The 22459-nt window shown below is 41.7% G+C and overlaps 1 protein-coding gene across 8 annotated transcripts in view; it reads left to right on the top strand.

Annotated features, from left to right (window-relative positions):
* Nucleotides 1–22459, top strand: part of CADPS (calcium dependent secretion activator) — a 474621-nt gene that overhangs the window by 212594 nt on the left and 239568 nt on the right. For all 8 annotated transcript variants that reach the window (XM_059937688.1, XM_059937691.1, XM_059937689.1 and 5 more), the window contains 2 exons: nt 11718–11951; nt 16916–17037. In XM_059937688.1, coding sequence (XP_059793671.1) covers nt 11718–11951; nt 16916–17037 — 356 coding nt within the window. The remainder of the gene's footprint in view (nt 1–11717; nt 11952–16915; nt 17038–22459) is intronic.

Raw genomic sequence — 22459 nt, 5'->3', positions numbered from 1 at the left:
GGAGGAGAGCGCAGCCACAGGGGTGCGGAGGGCAAAGCGGAGAGATTCCCGCACGGAGGCTCGGTGCCGACCAGCACTCACCAGCCGGAGAGGCTTGTCTGCTCACCCGCCGGGGCGGGCGGGGCTGGGAGCTGAGGCTCGGGCTTCGGTCGGATCCCAGGGAGAAGACTGGGGTTGGCGGCGTGAACACAGCTTGAAGGGGGCTAGTGCGCCAAGGCTAGCTGGGAGGGAGTCCGGGAAAAAGTCTGCAGCTGCCAAAGAGGCAAGAGACTTTTTCTTGCCTCTTTGTTTCCTGGTGCTCGAGGAGAGGGGATTCAGAGCGCCGCCTAAACGAGCTCCAGAGACGGGCGTGAGCCGCGGTTATCAGCACGGACCCCAGAGGTGGGCGTGAGACGCTAAGGCTGCTGCTGCCGCCACCAAGAAGCCTGTGTGCAGCACAGGTCACTCTCCACACCGCCCCTCCCGGGAGCCGTTGCAGCTCGCCACTGCCAGGGTCCCGTGATCCGGGGACAACTTCGCCGGGAGAACACACAGCGCGCCTCAGGCTGCTGCAACGTCACGCCGGCCTCTGCCGCCGCAGGCTCGCCCCGCATCCGTACCCCTCCCTCCCCTCGGCCTGAGTGAGCCAGAGCCCCCTAGTCAGCTGCTCCTTTAACCCCGTCCTGTCTGAGCAAAGAACAGACGCCCTCAGGCGACCTACACGCAGAGGCGGGGCCAAATCCAAAGCTGAACCCCGGGAGCTGTGCGAACAAAGAAGAGAAATGGAAATCTCTCCCAGCAGCCTCAGAAGCAGCAGATTAAATCTCCACAATCAACTTGATGTACCTGCATCTGTGGAATACCTGAATAGACAATGAATCATCCCAAATTGAGGTGGTGGACTTTGGGAGCAGCGATATATTTATTTTTTTCCCTTTTTCTCTTTTTCTGAGTGTGTATGTGTATGCTTCTGGGTGTGATTTTGTCTGTATAGCTTTCCTTTTACCAATTGTCCTAGGGTTCTGTCTGTCCTTTTTTTTTTTTTTTTTTACTTATTAAAAATTTTGTCTTAATAATTATTTTTTATTTTAATAACTTTATTTTATTTTATTTTATCTTCTTTCTTTCTTTCTTTCTTTTTTTTCTCCCTTTTATTCTGAGCCGTGTGGATGACAGGCTCTTGGTGCTCCAGCCAGGCATCAGGGCTGTGCCTCTGAGGTGGGAGAGCCAACTTCAGGACATTGGTCCACAAGAGACCTCCCAGCTCCACGTGACATCAAATGGCGAAAATCTCCCAGAGATCTCCATCTCAACGTCAAGACCCAGCTTCACTCAACAACCAGCAAGCTACAGTGCAGGACACCCTATGCCAAACAACTAGCAAGACAGGAACACAACCCCTTCCATTAGCAGAGAGGCTGCCTAAAATCATAATAAGGCCACAGACACCCCAAAACACACCACCAGACGTGGACCTGCCCACCAGAAAGACAAGATCCAGCCTCATCCACCAGAACACAGGCACTAGTCCCCTCCACCAGGAAGCCTACACAACCCACTGAACCAACCTTAGCCACTGGGGACAGACACCAAAAACAACGGGAACTACGAACCTGCATCCTGCGAAAAGGAAACCCCAAACACAGTAAGTTAAGCAAAATGAGAAGACAGAGAAACACACAGCAGATGAAGGAGCAAAGCAAAAACCCACCAGACCTAACAAATGAAAAGGAAATAGGCAGTCTACCTGAAAAAGAGTTTAGAATAATGATGTAAAGATGATCCAAAATCTTTGAAATAGAATGGAGAAAATACAAGAAATGTTTAACAAGGACCTACAAGAACTAAAGAGCAAAGAAACACTGATGAACAACACAATAAATGAAATTTAAAATTCTCTAGAAGGGATCAATAGCAGAATAACTGAGGCAGAATGGATAAGTGACCTGGAAGATAAAATGGTGGAAATAACTACTGCAGAGCAGAATAAAGAAAAAAGAATGAAAAGAATTGAGGACAGTCTCAGAGACCTCTGGGACAACATTAAATGCACCAACATTCGAATTATAGGGGTCCCAGAAGAGGAAGAGAAAAAGAAAGGGGCTGAAAAAATATTTGAAGAGATTATAGTTGAAAACTTGCCTAATATGGGAAAGGAAATAGTTAATCAAGTCCAGGAAGCACAGAGAGTCCCATACAGGATAAATCCAAGGAGAAACATGCCAAGACACATATTAATCAAACTATCAAAAATTAAATACAAAGGAAAAATATTAAAAGCAGCAAGGGAAAAACAACAAATAACACACAAGGGAATCCCCATAAGGTTAACAGCTGATCTTTCAGCAGAAACTCTGCAAGCCAGAAGGGAGTGGCAGGACATATTTAAAGTGATGAAGGAGAAAAACCTACAACCAAGATCACTCTACCCAGCAAGGATCTCATTCAGATTCGACGGAGAAATTAAAACCTTTATGGACAAGCAAAAGCTAAGAGAATTCAGCACCACCAAACCAGCTCTACAGCAAGTGCTAAAGGAACTTCTCTAGGCCGGAAACACAAGAGAAGGAAAAGACCTACAACAAGAAACCCAAAACAATTAAGAAAATGGTAATAGGAACATATATATCGATAATTACCTTAAATGTAAATGGATTAAATGCTACCACCGAAAGACATAGATTGGCTGAATGGATATAAAAACAAGACCCATATATATGCTGTCTACAAGAGACCCACTTCAGACCTAGGGACACATACAGACTGAAAGTGAGGGGATGGAAAAAGATATTCCATGCCAATGGAAATCAAAAGAAAGCTGGAGTAGCAATTCTCGTATCAGACAAAATAGACTTTAAAACAAAGACTATTACAAGAGACAAGGACACTACATAATGATCAAGGGATCAATCCAAGAAGAAGATATAACAATTGTAAATATTTATGCACCCAGCATAGGAGCACCTCAATACATAAGGCAGATAATAACAGCCATAAAAGGGGAAATTGACAGTAACACAATCATAGTAGGGGACTTTAACACCCCACTTTCACCAATGGACAGATCATCCAAAATGAAAATAAATAAGGAAACACAAGCTTTAAATGATATATTAAACAAAATGGACCTAATTGATACTTATAGGACATTCCATCCAAAAGCAACAGAATACACATTCTTCTCAAATGCTCATGGAACATTCTCCAGGATAGATCATATCTTGGGTCACAAATCAGGCCTTGGTAAATTTAAGAAAATTGAAATTGTATCAAGTATCTTTTCCGACCACAACGCTATGAGACTAGGTATCAATTACAGGAAAAAAATCTGTAAAAAATACAAACACACAAAAAATTTCACAATTTGTATGGAAACACAAAAGGCCCCGAATAGCCAAAGCAATCTTGAGAAAGAAAAACAGAGCTGGAGGAATCAGGCACCCTGACTTCAGACTATACTACAAAGCTACAGTCATCAAGACAGTATGGTACTGGCACAAAAACAGAAATAGAGATCAATGGAACAGGATAGAAAGCCCAGAGATAAACCCACGCACATATGGTCACCTTATCTTTGATAAAGGAGACAAGAACATACAGTGGAGAAAAGACAGCCTCTTCAGTGATTGGTGCTGGGAAAACTGGACAGCTACATGTAAAAGAATGAAATTAGAACAGTCCCTAACACCATACACAAAAATAAACTCAAAATGGATTAAAGACCTAAATGTAAGGCCAGACACTATCAAACTCTTAGAGGAAAACGTAGGCAGAACACTCTATGACATAAATCACAGCAAGATCCTTTTTGACCCACCTCCTAGAGAAATGGAAATAAAAACAAAAATAAACAAATGGGACCTAATGAAACTTAAAAGCTTTTGCACAGCAAAGGAAACCATAAACAAGACGAAAAGACAGCCTTCAGAATGGGAGACAATATTTGCAAATGAAGCAACTGACAAGGAATTAATCTCCAAAACTTACAAGCAGCTCATGCAGCTCAATATCAAAAAAACAAACAACCCAATCCAAAAATGGGCAGGAGACCTAAATAGACATTTCTCCAAAGAAGATATACAGATTGCCAACAAACACATGAAAGGATGTTCAACATCGTTAATCATTAGAGAAATGCAAATCAAAACTACAATTAGATATCATCTCACACCAGTCAGAATGGCCATCATCAAAAAATCTACGAACGATGAATGCTGGAGAGGGTGTGGAGAAAAGGGGAACCTTCTTGCACTGTTGGTGGGAGTGTAAATTGATACAGCCACTATGGAGAACAGTATGGAGGTTCCTTAAAAAACTCAAAATAGAACTACCATATGACCCAGCAATCCCACTACTGGGCATATACCCTGAGAAAACCATAACTCAAAAAGAGTCATGTACCAAAATGTTCATTGCAGCTCTATTTACAATAGCCAGGACATGGAAGCAACCTAAGTGTCCATCAACAGATGAATGGATAAAGAAGATGTGGCACATATATACAATGGAATATTACTCAGCCATAAAACGAAACGAAACTGAGTTATTTGTAGTGAGGTGGATGGACCTAGAGTCTGTCATACAGAGTGAAGTAAGTCAGAAAGAGAAAAACAAATACCGTATGCTAACACATATATATGGAATCTTAAAAAAATTTAAAAAAGGTCATGAAGAACCTAGGGGCAAGACGAGAATAAAGATGCAGACCTAGAGAATGGAATTGAGGATACAGGGAGGGGGAATGGTAAGCTGGGACAAAGTGAGAGAGTTGCATGGACATATATACACTACCAAACGTAAAATAGATAGCTAGTGGGAAGCAGCCACATAGCACAAGAGAGATCAGCTCGGTGCTTTGTGACCACCTAGAGGGGTGGGATAGGGAGGGTGGGAGGGAAGGAGACGCAAGCGGGAAGAAATATGGGGACATATGTATATGTATAACTGATTCACTTTGTTATAAAGCAGAAACTAACACACCATTGTAAAGCAATTATACTCCAATAAAGATGTTAAAAACAACAACAACAACAAAAAAAAACTCTCTTCCTTGGCCCACACCACTGGGTAGTTTGATACCAAATAGGATGTTATTGACAACTTAGAACTAGACTTTCTTGGACAATGAAGTAGGCAACTAAAGTAAATCTTGGTCAAAGTATTTGGGGGGTATATTTCAAAGTATATGGAGGGTATATTTCAAAGTATATGGAGGGTATATTTAAACATTCAGGAGGATTTCTATGAGAATCTGCACACTACTATCTCCTGTTCTCCTGGAAATTGACTGTCTTCTTTTGCAATATTCATTAATGCCAGTGGCCCCCTTGCCACAGTTACTTGGTCCTGGAAGTGGACTCCTCACCCAAGTGGAACCAATCACATCTCCCAGCCTGCCCCGGCCATTAGTGATTGGTCCAGAAATGGATGCAACTAAACCAGTGAACCCCTTCACTGGAACCTGTGGACTGTAGGCCAACAGAGCTGTGTCCTGTAGTGGTAGAAAGATGTCTGCAGCCATGTTCAATTCTTCAAAGTAGGGGAAAGAAGATAAAAGAGTGAAGCCAACATACATACAAAGATAAACAGACAGAATATACTGAGATCCTCGGGGTGTTCAAACCACTGGATCTACTTCTTCCTGACCGTCAACTGTGTAACTGCTTTTCCTTCAGTTTAGTTGGATTCCAAGAAAAGGAAATTCTACTTCTGCTTAAACCAGCCTGGCTAATACTGAGGAAGAGTGAGAAGTATCTCATCTACTAAAAATTAAATATCAAGTTCTCAGATACAGGCTAGTTCCTGAAAAGATATTGAAACAAAGCACCCATGCTTATCTTCTTTTAGCATGCCCTGATTTTTCTATTTGTAGCATCACAGTGAATTTTATTGAGGGTGTGCAATTCAACCCATATGGCTGAACATCAGCTCCTGTAAATATCATAACCAGAAATTCCTGGAGATAGATGTTATCCATCATACATAATTCACTGTGTTCTCTGAATTATAAGATGGGTAGAGTGTCTTGATTGCAAATTAGAAGCACCAACTCAAGGAAGCTTTTAAAAGAGGGGATTGATTCTAGGGATCAAGGAATGTCTCACAGAGCCCATGGGCAAGGTACAGCCAAGACCTAGGAAGGGAGTGGAGCCAGGGGCCACCAAGTGATCAGGACTTTCCCCCTTCCCTTGAGTCTGTGTGTCCCATTCATTATTCCTTCTTTCTCTGCAAACCATCTTTCTTTGCTTCTCAGATGGGAAACATGGCTATTCCACAGTTCTCCGTGTTTCCAGGATGGCCAAATAGGAAACCATTCAGCCAGTCGACCTCTCTCTCAAATCTTTCTCCCAATTTCCTCTTTCCGCTTTTCTCACTACCCCCTCACATTCACAATTTCAAGAGTCAGGCTTCTGATTGGCCCCGCTTAGTTCAAGGGCCAACCCCTAGAGCAATCGATCAGTCCACTGTGGAAAGGGGGTGAGGGTCTCAGTGAACACGTGGATGCTAGAGATACATCACTGAGGGAGAGGGTGGTACCGACAAGGTAGGGCTCTGGGTGGGGTGATCATTATGAATTGGGAGCCCCTCGAAGATGTGTACAAAATAACTGTTGCTTATGCGGTGTTTACTATGCCCAACTCTCTTCTAAGCATTTTACATTTGAGAACCTACCTAATCCTCCAACAACTTTATGAGAAAGGTGCTCCTAGTATCCCCATGTCATAGAGGAGTCTGAAGCACAGACATTAGAGGCCTTGGCCAAGCTCATTCACTGACCAGAACCTTCTCTCTTAACCAGTATGCACACTACCATTACAAAATGCCTTCCCAAACATAGAGCCTCATTTCCCCATCGCCCCAATCCAAAGATCCAACATGCCCTTCACCCAGGCCTTCACCTTTCTGCATCCTGACCTCTCTCTCTGCTAATCAGTCCTTTATTAATTTGCACTGGCTATGCAATTCACGTAAACTCTCATTTAGACCTGTGACAAATGATCCTGCGAGTTAACGACGATTCTCCGCAGTTTAGGCACATCAAAGAGTTTAAGTGACATATCAAAGTTCACCCAGCTAGTAAGTAGAAATCTGAGTGCTTTAATTCCAAGTTTCACGTTCTTTCTTTTGAGTAGTCAGATGACAGGCAGGAAGTTACACCAGGACAAGACTGCCCCCAGCTCCTCCCTCCCTGACGGTTGCCCCTCCAGGAAACTGCTTTCTCTCTTGCACGAAAATTTGCTGTGCATTCCCTTCAGTTTATCCAGAAGCCCAAATGAAGCAAAAGCAGCAGGCAGAATGGGCTCCTGGAATTCTGAATCCCTTCCACTTTGATTTCCTTGGCATCTGGGAAAGAGGTGGTGGGGACCTCGGTGGTTCCGCCAGCAGCATTCTTATCCTCACGTGCTTGCAAAAGACAAATGTTTGTCCTTTCTTCCTGGGAGAGAAGGGAGGCAAGTGCAAGGTGACTTTCCTCTACCTGCAACCCTACCCTGTAATCTATCAGTTCAGTCACACCAGCATCCAACGAATCATCAGAGACGGCTGTGTGAGCCCTCACTGTGAACATCAGACACGCTGCCTTAAAAGCTCCATGAAGAGATCTGAATGCATTTTTTAAAATCTGGTAGAAAAGACTTCTTAATCCCTGCTCAAACATTTTCCCAAATCCTCTCGTGTTGACGTTGAAGAGTCCCCAAATTTCACCCAGGAATTAAGCCTAAGTTATTTAAATTGTGTGATGAGAAGTTGACATTGGAGCTTAAACAGGCAGCTTGTGGCATTAGTGCTGCTGTGATATTTGCCAGTTCTTTTGGCCACATTTTGGGTAAAATTCCAAAATTCTTGAGCTGATTATATAAGACAAATACTACAGCTTTTATAATAGAGGCGGAGGTCTCTATTTCTGGGAGTGAAACACCATTGTTTTTTCAAGCTATCATTTCAATGGGGAGTTGCCATTTAAACCATATTCTCTGCAGAAGCAAAATGACCATCTCATACCACGGTCCCGTTGCAGATACTGATGATATGCCTAGGTGAGAAATGACATCCAAATATTTCCCTGATGGAAAAGTTCTGCTCCATACATTGCCAACAATCAGATGAAAGTGGAATCCTCTCCTACCAGAGAATGATACCACCCCCAGCTTACAAATGAATGTTGTTGTACCTGGCATCTACCCTGTGTCCAAGCACATGGTAGAAATTTAGTTCAATTTTTTGCCTGCAAGAATGTGTGTAGGTAGCATCTCCCTGACTCTGGCCTTTGTCAGGCAGCTAAGAACCTAGGGGAATCTGAGTTCAAAGAAAAATCTAAATGCCAAGGGCGTTCATTCAAGGAAAAGGAAGCCCATCTAATTCATAAAAGCTGAGGAAGTAAAACTAAGCCACTTAACGACAGCTTTGAGTAAAAGGACCAATCCAGGAAACTATTAACATAATACCTGTGCCCAAAATGCCTTCTAGTGTCTGTGAGGCTGCTTTTGAAATGTGTTTATAGTGGGGCTGCTGTTGAAGACCCTTTTAGAACCTCAGCCTAGATTGACAGAATGCTATTCCTTCTCAAGGCTTAAGTACTCAGAGCAGAAAAATGGCCTTGTTTTCCCTTGCAGACTTCAGTGGTTTTTTTTTTTAATTTATTTTTATTTATTATATATATATATATTTTTGTCTTCATTGCTGCACGCGGGCTTTCTCTAGTTGTGACGAGCAGGGGCTACTCTTCGTTGCGGTGTGCGGGCTTCTCCTTGCGGTGGCTTCTCTTGTTGCAGAGTACGGGCTCTAGGCGCGTGGGCTTCAGTAGTTGTGGTTCGCGGGCTCTAGAGCACAGGCTCAGTAGTTGTGGCGCACAGGCTTAGTTGCTCCACAGCATGTGGGATCTTCCTGGACCAGGGATTGAACCCATGTCCCCTGCATTGGCAGATGGATTCTTAAGCCCTGCACCACCAGGGAAGTCCCCAGACTTCAGTTTTATAAGCCTCTTTTTATGATGTCATTAGGAACTATCCAAGTTCTGGGAGGAATGGTCATTCTTTGGATTTTTCCAATATTCTCCTGCAAAAAGTTTGGTGGATGCCAGCTTTGGGCCAGAGTTGTGGTGTCTGTAATCACTGGGTCTTCTTCCAAAATTTCAAGACTGTGGAGTTAAAAGGCCTTGAGTGAGTCCCAAAGATGGGTGTGATGAAGGGACCGCACTTGATAGTAAGGCTGATTGGCAGGAGAGAACCCACTTCACAGACACAATCGTTTTTCTTTCCATCTCCATGGCAACTGCAGAGCCAGCAGCTGCCAGTAAAATCAAAGATACACTTACCCAGCTCCTCCAATATCCCATATAGTTATAAGGTTTGGGCCCCAGTACAAGGAGGAAAGAGATCAGTGTCCCAGCCTTCAGGCTGTTAGTATGTAACCTGTGCTGCTTGGCAGCCTTTAACATCAATTAACTTATCGCATTCTTCTCTTCACTTGTTAGAAGGACCATGTTCAAAAGAAGATGGGGAAGTATTTTGTGACCACATTCAGTTATATAGACCTTCTTGGATTCGTGGTTGCCTATTACATTTTTCTCAGAAAAGAGCAAATAAAAGTGGTCCTGTCTCAGCCAACTCAACGCAGTGTCAAACTCTTCCTCATCCATCAGACTCTCAGCCTAAGGGTCACCTCCTCCGGAAAGCCACCCCTGATTCTCTCAGGAAGAGATCACTTCTCATCTACTTCCACCAAGCATCTACCTTGACGTTTCCTTAAAGATCTTTCTCTACTAGCTGTAAGCTCCGGAACAGTTCACATCCTTTCATCATGATCTCCCCATGCCTAACACTGTGCCAGGCACAGTTTGGGTGGCAGTAAATATTTTCTAAGTGATGATGGCCCAGCAGCCTAGGGCCTTTGTCATAAAGGATACCCACATTTTTGAGGCTCACATTTGTCCTCTGATTGAGCCCAAGAATGATAAAAAGCCAGCCCACTGTGCAAAAGTTTCGAAGATATGGGTCTTGAGTATTGAAAGGAAAATAAGAGAATCTCAGGGATCTAAAGTGCAAGAGGAATAACTTGGCTTTCTTAGAATTAGAAAACCAATAGAAGTCAAAGCTCCTTTCTGTGACTCTAAATAGCCTCTTCTCTCCTCTTCTCTTCCTTCCCTCCTCCCTCCCTCCCTCCTCCCTCCCTCTCACAGTCTCTCTCCCCCCTCTATCTCCCCATCTCTTTCTCGCTCTTTGTCAAGTTCTTACTCTGCTTTCACTTGGTCCAATATGGACAATATGGCAACCACCCAAGAGTCTATCTTTATGATCTTACTGTTGCAGTTTCACCACTAATCACAATCTCAATATCTCTCAGTTCAATTGCTTGAGAGATTAAATCCAGTTGATTGCTGGCCACTTAGTAGAATTAGCTGGATGACTTTAAGTCAGGCGCCCACACATTAGACGTCTTATTTTTCTGCCACCCAGAATTGGCAAACCAATTCATGTTCCGTGTGACCCAGGTGGAGTTCTACCCTGAGCCACAGGGACAGAGGAAATAACTCCGGCCTAAGCAGTTCAACATGACATCACTGGCCATGGAAACTGGTTCAGGGTATGCACATAAGTCAGACTTCAGGTGAGGATTCTGAGATAAAATATCCTCCATCTTCTGTGAGCATTACAGGAGGAGATGTTCACTCTTCCTTTAGATAGTGTGATGTGGTGTTGTGAGGTACAGATGTTTAGCAATCTTTTTGTCACATTAGAAGGGGCCAGACTGAGCATGAAGCCAGCCCAGAAAAACCCAAACCAAGTTTTGGAGGAAAAACTCAGTTATATGATATTATCTGACTCCTGACTCCAGTCTTGCCTGAAGCTGGTTCTACCCTAGGATATTTTCAAACCTATACATTCCTTCATTGTTTAAGCCAGTTCAAGTGGATTTTTCTGTCACTTGCAAAAAAAAAAAAAAAAAAAAAGTCACACTGATTTGATTTGCCACTCACCTGCTCATTTATGGAGCTGGGCTGCAGAGAGCACGTTCATGTTTCAAGTGGGAAATGATTCTTTCAGAAGGTGATTGATCCAAACTCTATTCATCTGAGGCACCTGGACAACTCAGAGGTATAAAGTTGGCTAAAGCATGTTGCCATTACTGAACTCTTACGAAATGAAAAAATATAGAGTTCAGTTCTGATACTGAATTGCTTTATCTTCTCTTCTAAGGAATTTTGATCATGTTTTTCATCACTTCATTAATTTTTTTTCAATTTTTCTTCAAAACAGTTAACTATTCTTCTTAGAAATAGCCACAGGCTGTGTTTGAAACATCTCAAATGAGCTCCTTTTGAATTATTCATGTGAGAAAATCTCTATAGATATCCAGAAATAGGGTGCTTTTCTGTCTCCTCAGCTTAAAAACAACTGGCTGCATTTTGCTAAAAAGAAAAACTGTTAGAATTGAGACCGGATTTGAAGAACATCACCCCATTTTTCTTTCCATAGATCAAATTTGCTGGAGAAAACATGGGGGGGGGAATAGAACTATAATAAAACATTTGCCTCTTTCTTACTATATGTTTATGTATGTGTTTCTTACCTGTTAGAGATTATAAATAACTAGAAGGCAGGCAGCTGTCTACTCAACCCAGCTGAACATTTTTCTAGCACGATGCCACAGTATCTGGGCAAATGTCACTAGTGGTAGATGTCAGCAGAGCTCTGGACTGTGTTTACTCCTCTGCTCATTCCTTTCTCTTTCTTTTCAAGGAACGCAAATTTCCCAAGTTTGTATCCAAAGAAATGGAAAACATGTACATTGAAGAGCTGAAGTCATCCGTCAACCTGCTCATGGCTAATTTGGAGAGCATGCCAGTTTCCAAAGGCGGCGAGTTCAAGCTTCAGAAACTCAAACGCAGCCACAACGCTTCCATCATCGACATGGGTGAGGAGAGTGAGAACCAGCTCTCCAAGTCAGACGTCGTGTTATCTTTCTCCCTGGAGGTAAAAGCCCTAGACCCTTGAAAGTTTCCTGGCATCGCAGGCAGGACATAGGTGATGAGATGCATCACAATCAGCTTGTTTTCCTCCTTGCGCCCCAGGAGCAGTTATTAAAATAACAGCTTGCTCAGCATAGCTCAGCTAATCGGCAAGTAATTTCCCATCTCCAGGAGACCATACTTTTCCTTAGGAAATGTAGTCCTAAGAACCACTTACTAAATTTAATGTTGGATTACTTTCCCCAACTTAAAGCAGTGCTTAAGGGTTTTGTAAATACCTTGTGCAATTTAGAAAGTTTAACATTTTGGCTACCTGTGTTACGAAAAAAGCAATCTAGCATCATTTCATGGTGGGTTGTCCATTTTCTCTCCCATTCTCTCTCCTTCTGGCTGCCCCATTAGAGAGTCCCTTGTTGCAGTGGAGACTCTTTTAGTTTGTCTCATCACCCCAAGAAAGAACCCATTTTGGCCAGAATTGTGGCAGAAGGCTCAACATGTCAGTATTTCTCTGTAACTTTTACTCACATGTTTGTTTATCATACATATAATCTAAGGAGTAGATCTGATCTAACTGCATCAGAATTATTGAAAACTGGTTCAATATGCACATTTCCTGCACCAACCAGAACTGTTGACCCAGAGCTCTAGAGGATGAGAATATAAAATGGTGCGGTCACTTTAGAAAACAGTTTGGTGGTTTCTCAAAAAGATAAACATAAAATTAACATGTGATCCAGCAATTCCACTGTTAGATATCTACCCAAGAGAGATGAAAACACGTCACCACAAAGACTTGCTTGCAAATGTTTATAGCAGCATTATTCATTATAGCCCAAAATGGAAACGACCTAAATGTCTATCAGCTGGTGAAAGGGCAAAATGTGGTTCATCCATATGATAGAATACTCTTCACCAATTAAAAGAAACAAGCTACTGATACATGCTTTAATTTAGATGAATCTCCAAAACATTATGCTTAGTGAAAGAAGCCAGACACAAGAGGCCACATATTGTTTGATTCCATTGATATGAAATGTCCAGAAAAGGTAAATATCCAGAAACAGAAAGTAGGTTAGTGTTGCCTGGGGCAGGAGGTAGAAACGGGCATAAGGGACCTTATTGGGGGAGATAAAACTGTTCTGAAACTGATTTATGATGATGGTTTCTACAACCTAGTAAATTTATTTATTTTTTTAAATATTTATTTATTTATTTGGTTGCACCAGGTCTTAGTTGCAGCAGGCGGACTCCTTAGGTGTGGCTTGCAGGCTCCCTAGTTGGGGCACGTGGGCTACTTAGTTGCAGCTCGCTAGCTCCTTAGTTGTGGCACATGGCCTCCTTAGTTGTAGCATGCGAACTCTTAGTTGCAGCATGCATGTGGGATCTAGTTCCTTGATCAGGGATCAAACCCAGTCCCCCTGCACTGGGAGCGTGGAGTGTTAACCACTGCGCCACCAGGGAAGTCCCTAAATCACTGAATTGTATACTTGAAATGTGTGAATTATATGATATGTAAAATATGCCTCAATAAAATTGTCAGGAATAAAAGCTCTAGGCGGAGTGTAGCCCTGGAATGTGCATTTTAATAAGCTGCCCAGGTACTTCCTACACACTCCAAAGTTTGAGAACCATTCGTAGCATATGAAAGCTCAAAACCCCAAAAAGATTTTATGATAATCCAACATTTAGGGAAACCAAGAGAATAGATCAGATTTCTATAGATCTAATTAAAATTTGTAAAGACTAAATTAATATTTGAGAACATCATTAAGGCTTGCTGCGAATTAACTGCAGGTAATTTGTTTTACTGTGCTCAGTTCAGATTGAGATAGTCACATTACAGGGTTTTCAACATGTATTTTGCAGGTGGAAGAGACAGTATTCAATTAAATATAGAGCACTTGGTGTGTGAAAAAATCATCAGTGTAATTTCACAGAAATTTCCTTTCTTTTTTTTTTTTAATACTGCCACCTGAGATACTGAATGCTTTTTCTTAGGTGTCTTTGAATTTGATTATTGGCAATTAAAGGTGGCGATTTATTCCCTACTGACTCTTGTCTTCCTACTGAAAGGTGGGGGGGAAAGTGGTTTATTGATTTTCATGAAGCTTTTAAATCTTCAATTTTCTAATTCTTCATCAGTACTCAATATTACACAGCTGATTATCTAAAATATAGATGTGGGTGAATCCCCAACCATACTCCCAGATGTACATGATTCAAACAGGCTGTAACTTGTAAGTACAAGTACCGAATGAAATGCCCTAGGGTTCCCAAATACTCTTTAATTAGAACACTAAATTGCACATCATGCTAAACCAGACAGCAAAAGGCATTGAGTATCTATTTGTGAATGTGTTTTGGCAGACACAGGGGGGTAAAAAGAGAGAGAGAGAGGCCTGTCATAGCATCAGGGCAGACTAGGTTTGAATTTTCAGGTTGGTACAAGACATATTTTATGTAATTATAGAATTGCATGGCTAGAAGGGACAGCAGAGAATAGTTACCTGGAGTGAGAGAACCGAGGTCCAGGATTACAAGTGACATGGCCCTGGGTGGGTGGAGTGCTCTGATGAAAAATAATAGGTATTTGTAGAATCATTCACTCAGTGAATCCTCACAACAATCTTTCAAGGCATTTGCAGATGTGGAAACAAAGCCTTGGAGTGGTTAAGAACCTTGCAAATGATGACACAGCTAGTAAGAATGCAGATTCGGGATTTGAACTCATCTTTAAAATTCTAAAAATTGTAGTCTTTCTCCAGTGCCTCTCATTTCTTTTCATTTGATGGTTCTTTCCACCCAGTGTAAAAATTTCAATTACATACATCATCTCATATGATCCTCACACAACAGCCATGGAGAGAGAGAGAACATGTATCATTATCCCCACTATACAGATGAGGAAACTGAGGCTCAGGAGATTTGAAAGAAAAATGCAGTGACTTCAAGGTCAAGATCTGCCCAACATCACATGAGCAGTACACTGGCTCCTGGATCAGCAACGTCAATATCCACATCATCAGGGAAATGGTTAGAAATGAAAAGTCTTACATACACACACTACTCTGTATAACACAGAGAACCAACAAGGACCTACTGTGTAGCACAGGAAACTCTACTCAATATTCTGGGATAACCTATATGAGAAAAGAATCTGGAAAGGAATGAATATATGTATATGTACAACTGAATCACTTCGCTGTACACCTGAAAGTAACACAACATTGTAAATCAACTATACTCCAACACAATTTTTTTAAAAAAGAAAAAAAATGAAAAGTCTTGGGCTCCACCCCAGGCCTGCTTGTCAGCAACTTGGGAGGTGAAGCCCAGCCGTGTCTGGTTTAACCAGCGCTCCAGATGATTCTGATTCACACTAAGTTTGAGAACCCCTGGGCTATTAAGCAGCAAAACTGACCTGTGAATCCTGATTCAGTGCCAGCCCTATTGTACTTCCTTGCATCAAGCCCATTAAAAAGCATACATTTTTTGCACACCCACATCCTTCTCCTTGTGTAATGCCATTACCTCTTTTGGAGTACAATCCAGTAATTTTTTTTTTTAATATACCTTGGTCTTTAGAGATCTCTGATTGTGAGTCATTTGTTTCCGATTTTTAAATCAATGTCTCTGTCCTCTCCTCTCCTCTGTCCGCTCCTCTCCTCTCTCTTCTCCCTTCTCTCTGATGAGTGGCAGCACCTACCACTAAATATGAAAATAGCAGGTGATTGAATGGACTTTGAGGGTAGTGGTGGGAAATGCCAGGAATTGTAAATGATATAACTTGTTCCATCGAAACACCAGCCTTTTCCCTCAGTCTAGACAGAGAGTATGCAACTGCAGGCTTTTTTTTTTTTTTTTGACCCAACAATGTTGGCCTGCACAGAGTTTGTGTATTTTATTTCTCCCCTTTAAAATTATTGTCAAAATTTCAAAATCAGATTTCTGACTTTGATTCTGATTCAGATTTCCATTTCCCAGTAGGTGAAATTGTAGTATTTGGCAACTCTGGACTGGGGTAAAACAAGGCAACAATGGGCTGCAACTGAGTAGCAACTGCTCCCTTTAAATGGAGTGCTCCCATTTGCCACAGTCCCCACTACTCCCTATTGTATCTCTGACTCTCATGCTAAATGGTACTTGCCCTTTATCTTACCACTTGTGTTATCACTTATTTTATTGTAAAGAGGAAAGTGAATTCCTTGGCCTATGTGTCCATCACGTTCTGAGTTAAAAGCTAGACTATATATATATATATTTTTAATAGGAGAGTCTATTTCTTGTGGAAATGAAAAATCATCTTATATGTGTGTGTGTTTTTAATTTTTATTTATTTATTTATTTATTTATTTTTGGCTGTGTTGGGTCTTTGTTGCTGCGCGCAGGCTTTCTCTAGTTGCGACGAGTGGGGGCTACTGTTCGTTGCGGGCGCACAGGCTTCTCCTTGCGGTGGCTTCTCTTGTTGCGGAGCATGGGCTGTAGGCGTACGGGCTTCATAGTTGTGGCACACGGGCTCAGTAGTTGTGGCTCATGGGCTCTAGAGTGCAGGCTCGGTAGTTGTGGTGCACGGGCTTAGTTGCTCCGCGGCATGTGGGATCTTCCTGGACCAGGGCTCGAACCCATGTCCCCTGCATTGGCAGGTGGATTCTTAAGCCCTGTGCCACCAGGGAAGTCCCCATCCTATGTGTTTAACACAGAAAAGAGTAGCCCGTTTCATATAACCTGTCTAGCTCCTATGAGCATCTGAGTTAGTGAACCTTGTCTTTCCATCTGCAAGGCAATGAGATACACTATGAAGAATTGTATCTTCATGCTGGACTTGTCCCAGCATGGCTGGTAGAAACCTGATAGAAACCATCAGATACCTGTTGGGTTTTCTGTAACTTCTTATGTATATATTTTCCCCGGGTGATGCTGCCCATAGACTCTGGCAATAACCCCTGCTGTGTGTGACTCTGTTTCCAGGTGGTGATCATGGAAGTCCAAGGCCTCAAATCCTTAGCTCCAAATCGCATTGTATATTGCACGATGGAGGTGGAAGGAGGAGAGAAACTACAGACCGACCAGGCCGAGGCTTCAAAACCAACGTAAGTTATGTTTCTCCGTGGTTTGTCTTCCAGATTCTTCTCATTGGCACCATTTTGGCCAACTGCAGATTAAAGGTTTGGTTTCCCCAGCAGGTTATATGAGACATACACCTTGTTTATTTTCCAAACAAAATGACTTGACTACATTTTTATTTGGCAGCCTTAATAAGGTTTCCAACTCCTTCAGAGAGGAGAACAGAAGGAAATTTAAGACACAGCCTCCTTTCTGGAGGCTCTATGTATCACCTTAGAGAGTTTAGTCACAACCTGCAGGCTTCAACAGGATGTGTAGGAGAGTTTGATAGAAATCTGTTTCCATTATATTTACCAAATAATATTTGGTTTATGGTATGTACAGTTTTTTATCAAAATCTTTCTCTGTGCCACAGTTATGACTATATCAGCAAAGCAGTATGCTACATTAGGCACAATCTATTAATTTGTTAGGTCAACACATATTTGTCAAATGCTCACTGTGCCTGTGTACAGGGTGCTGTTGAACAGTGGAAAGGAAAATAGTCCCTGTTGTTGCCCTACAGAGCTTATAGGTGAGTGGGGGAGCAGAAACATAATTGCACAAATTTATAGCTACAAATAGATATAAATGCTGAGAAAGAAAGAGTGCTTTGTGAGGAGACAGCAGGGGGACCTGAGCCAATTTGTGGAGACAGAGTCGAAGTAGGCCTTCTTGAGGAGTTCTAAGACATTTGGTCTAATATTTAAAAGTTGAGCAAAGGGATTGGGAGTAGAAAGAACATTCCAGGCAGAGTCAGCTTGTGCAAAGTCCCTGTGGTCAGCAGAGACCCTGTGGCAAGGAGGCATTGAAAGAAGGCCAGTGGGGCTGGAGTCCAGAGAACGAGGTATGCCATAAGCTGCCAGTGAGGCAGGAAGGGGCCACACCATGAAGGACCTTGCTAGGCCCCGGAGAGGAAGAATGGGCATGTATGATTAGATATGTGTTCTGAGAAGATTACTCTGACTGCAGTGGAGAAGGCCAGAGTCGATGCAGGAGACCAGTTAGTATTCTATTGCATTGGTTCCCAGGAGCGATGGTGATGAGAGTCAATAGACTCTCAGGCTGCAAAAATTCTTGAGAGATCACCACTCTCTTTCCTCCCTCCCCACTGCCTCTCTCCTTTTCTTTTCTATCTCAATTAAACCCGCCGAGGCTAATGAGCATCTTTTTTTATTGTTGTTAATTCAGAAGAAAGTCATAAAAAGGATAACCCAGAACGGCAGCTCACTGCCTCTCTTCCCTCAAAGCACTACGAGCTGTTTGGCAGAACAGGAATAATGTACCAGGATGTTCAAACAAAATAGTTCAAGGAAAGCACTGAATGTTTCCCTGACTAGAGAAAAATCTGAGGGCATTGTATGCCTTCAAGTTGTTCTTTGCATGAATAGGCGAAGGCCTCAGATGCTCAGATCTGGGTGAAATTAACAAGTGTATGGAGGAGGAAATGGAAACCAAAGCAACTTGTCACACAGCGTCCTTCCTCCCTTTTTGTAAACTGAGTTTCAAACTGAAAATGAATGCAATTTCTTTTTTACCACCGTTGATAAAAATCCCAGTTTTTCCCCCAACTGTCACCACAGCCCGATCATAATCAATGCTATTATGCTGTTGCATTATTTATATGTGCCTTTGAAAAATGTGTCATGTAGGGGGAAGAAAAACCTCTCTGGTGTTTACGCTAACCTTTTAAGAAGTCGAGCCCGATATGGTATCATATGTTAGAGAAGGAAGGAGAAAGCTCTGATTATTCTAACAGGCTGTTGTTTCATTTAGGCTATTTTAAGTCAAAATGTAATTCAGTTTATTGGGTTTAAAGGTTTCAGTTACCAGAGTAAATGATGAGCTGATTTTCATGTGCGTATGAATGTTTAAAACAGAGTTTCAGGTTAGAAATAAATATGGAATGCTTTGGTTGATCTACCTGATATGCTTGTATTTCACATATACACTTACTCATATTCATCCACGTGCATTATGTCCATATGAATACATCTCACACTGAAGAAGTGTAATTTTTTTATTCCTCTTCAGTCAGTGAGGAGGTATTACCAAAACCCCACAGAGGGCTTGTTTGTTTGTGTTTTAATACAGTAAGAACGCAACTTTCATAACTTGTGTCAAGTCAAATCAGTCTGTAGTGGCTATCCAAAGTGCTGTGTTGAGAAGTGTTCTGAAGCCAAGTCTGTATTCAGAGGAAAATAATGCATGATCGACTCATACAGGAAGAGGTACACGTGCCCTGTATTTGCCATTTCTAGAGTATCTCAAAGAGATATACCCAGAGTGTCAAATCTACCGAAATTCATGTCTCTTCCTGTCTCTTCTTTTCTCCTTTCTAATATATACGTTCTCCTTATAATCTCTACTCAGCTGCCTTCTAAAGCCAAATTCTCCTTCCACTTCTCTTCTTTGCCGTTTTCTTTGCCATAGTTCACTGCTAATACTTCTCCTCTGCCTCCGCTTTTGTCTTGAGAGGATGAATGAGCCTGTTTGTGCAGGTGCATTTTCTTCCTCGTCTCATGTTTGCACTTATTCTGCATCCTCTCCATCATTTCTTTTCTTTGAAGCTTATATTTCTTCTCTTTTTCCTCCCTGCTTCTACCCACAGTTTTTCCCATTACTAATCTCTAGCTGTCATCTCTGCTACTTGATTTTGATTATCCGAAAAAGTACCCTTTGGAGGGTCATCTTTCATGTGTCCTAATAACTCCACTTCATCATCTGACAAATTTAGCCTTTTTCCTGCCCTCTTCTCTTCTGATTCTTGTCTTTGACGATTCCTACAGCTAGCCGATGACCATACTTTATTGATACATTCTAAAACCAAGATTCCATTCAAGCCTGTTTTATTTACTGCTTATAAATTCTCTTGTTGCTACTACCAAGTATTTTACCCAGTAACTGGAACTCTAATATCTTATCCTATCACGTGTCTACAAGGAATTTGGCTTTTTCTTTTTTTTCCAAGTACAGTCACAAATGCAGGAGTACACTGCATGACCCAGTTTGTCCAAGAGTGTTTCTTAGAACTCTAATATATAGACTACTCCAAGAAAAACAAGGATGGGGAGAGCAGTATTACGGTCAAGTGAGCCTGGGAAATGCCAGACATTACACTGTTTCTGAGTTATTCACAGCGTGCTTTGGCATTTTAAAGACTTTGAGGATTTAATCACAGAAAATAAACCTTTTTACCTTTGTTTATTCATGAGTTTCCGAAACTTTTTTCAACTACCTATTAGCATCCATTGGAAATACTGTTCTATATGGTTGAAACCTAGCAATGGAGGGTCCAAGCTCTCTGTCACCTCCTTTATCAAGGTCACCTCTTCACTTACAACCAGGGCCCTGCCCCCAAGTGGTCATTTTGAATTAGGTGCATAATATAAGAAGGCTGTTTTCATGAGTGAGATATGTTTTGTGGTTGGAAAACATGGCTGTGTGTGTGTGTGTGTGTGTGTGTGTGTGTGTGTGCGCGCAGCCCCCTCTCATCCTTCAGTTTACCAGTCTCTTTGCGACACATGGGTTATTTCCAAGCCGACTGTGGATCCTCTCAATGCTGTTGTCCTCCTCTCCTGGGTTTTTAACGCAGGAAGCCAGAATATGAAAATCAGAATTTTTCACGAGATGTATTTACTTTTAAAAATATTGCCTCCATTTGTGAGACACCATTGCTACTTCTGGCAGGAAACAACTGAGGGTGCTGAGGCAGGGCAGGAGTAATTGAAACCCTGTTTTGTGATGAGCAATCTCAGGGAGTCATGGAAATGCAGAAGGGAAATACCTTGTGGATTCAAGAACCCAGATATATTTGTCCACCTCCTATGAAATAGAGCAGAGGAATTTTCTTACCATAAGACAGTGTTTTTCTTTTTTTTTTCAATTTTTGTTGAAATATAGTTGATTTACAATGTTATGTTAGTTTCAGGTGTACAGCAAAGTAATTCAGTTATATGTATATATGTATATATTCATATATACATATATGTATATATTCTTTTTGAATATTCTCTTCCATTGTAGTTTTTTTACAAGATATTGAGTAGAGTTCCCTGTGCTATACAGTAGGTCCCTGTTGGTTACCTATTTTATATATAGTAGTTTGTATCTGCTAAGCCCAAACTCCTAATTTATCCCTCCCACCCCCACCTTCCACTTTGGTAACCATAAGTTTGTTTTCTATGTCTGTGAGTCTGTTTCTGTTTATTAACTACAATAAGTCCCCTGCATACGAACAAGTTCCATTCCGGGAGTGCGTTCGTAAGTCCAGTTTGTTCATGAGTCCAACACAGTTAGCCAAGGTACCCAACTAACACAGTCGGCTATATAGTACTGTGCTGTAATAGGTTTATAATACTTTTCACACAAATAATACATAAAAACAAACAAACATTTTTAATCTTACAGCACAGGACCTTGAAAAGTACAGTACAGTACCAGCTACATCACCGCTGCTTTTATGCTTGCTTCTGGACATGTGGGCTTGAAATAAAGATGCTGTACTACTGTACTCTACACAGTACTGTTCAGTAAAATACACAAACGCACAACAACTTGTAGAGGATGCATGCACATGGCAATCTACGCCAGAAACATGAACTAACTTACGTGATTGGACGTGCAAACTCACGTTCGCTTCTTTGAAAGTTCGCAACTTGAAGGTTTGTATATAGGGCACTTACTGTAGTTTCACTTCTGTCATATTTTAGATTCCACACATAAGTGATATCATATGGTGTTTGTCTTTCTCTTTCTGACACTCTTCCCTTAGTATGATCATCTCTAGGTCTATCTTAGTATGATCATCTCTAGGTCTATCCATGTGGCTGCGAATGTGATCATTTCATTCTTATTTACGGCTGAGTAATATTCCATTGTGTATATATACCACTTCTTCTTTATCCATTTGTCTGTTGATGGACACTTAGGTTGCTTCCATGTCTTGGCTATTGTAAACAGTGCTGCTATGAACATTGGGATTCATGTAGCTTTTTGAATTAGAGTTTTCTCCAGATATATGCCCTGGGGTGGGATTGCTGGATCATATGGTGGTTCTGTTTTTAGTTTCTTAAGGAAACTCCATACTGTTCTCCATAGTGGTTGTACCATTTATGTTCCCACCAATAGTGTAGGAGTGTCCCCTTTTCTCCACACCTTCTCCAGCATTTATTACTTGTAGACTTTTTAAAAAAATATATTTATTATTTAATTAATTAATTTTGATTGTGCCAGGTCAGTTGCAGCTCGCGGGCTCCTTAGTTGTGGCATGCAAACTCTTGGTTGTGGCATGCATGTAGGATCTAGTTCCCTGACCAGTGATCAAACCCAGGCCCCCTGCATTGGGAGCACAAGTCTTAACCACTGTGCAACTGGGGAAGTCCTTACTTGTAGACTTTTTTGATGATG

The sequence above is a fragment of the Balaenoptera ricei genome, chromosome 11, assembly GCF_028023285.1.
Source record: "Balaenoptera ricei isolate mBalRic1 chromosome 11, mBalRic1.hap2, whole genome shotgun sequence".
Lineage (NCBI taxonomy): Eukaryota > Metazoa > Chordata > Mammalia > Artiodactyla > Balaenopteridae > Balaenoptera > Balaenoptera ricei.
This window is presented reverse-complemented; position numbering and strand designations above follow the sequence as displayed.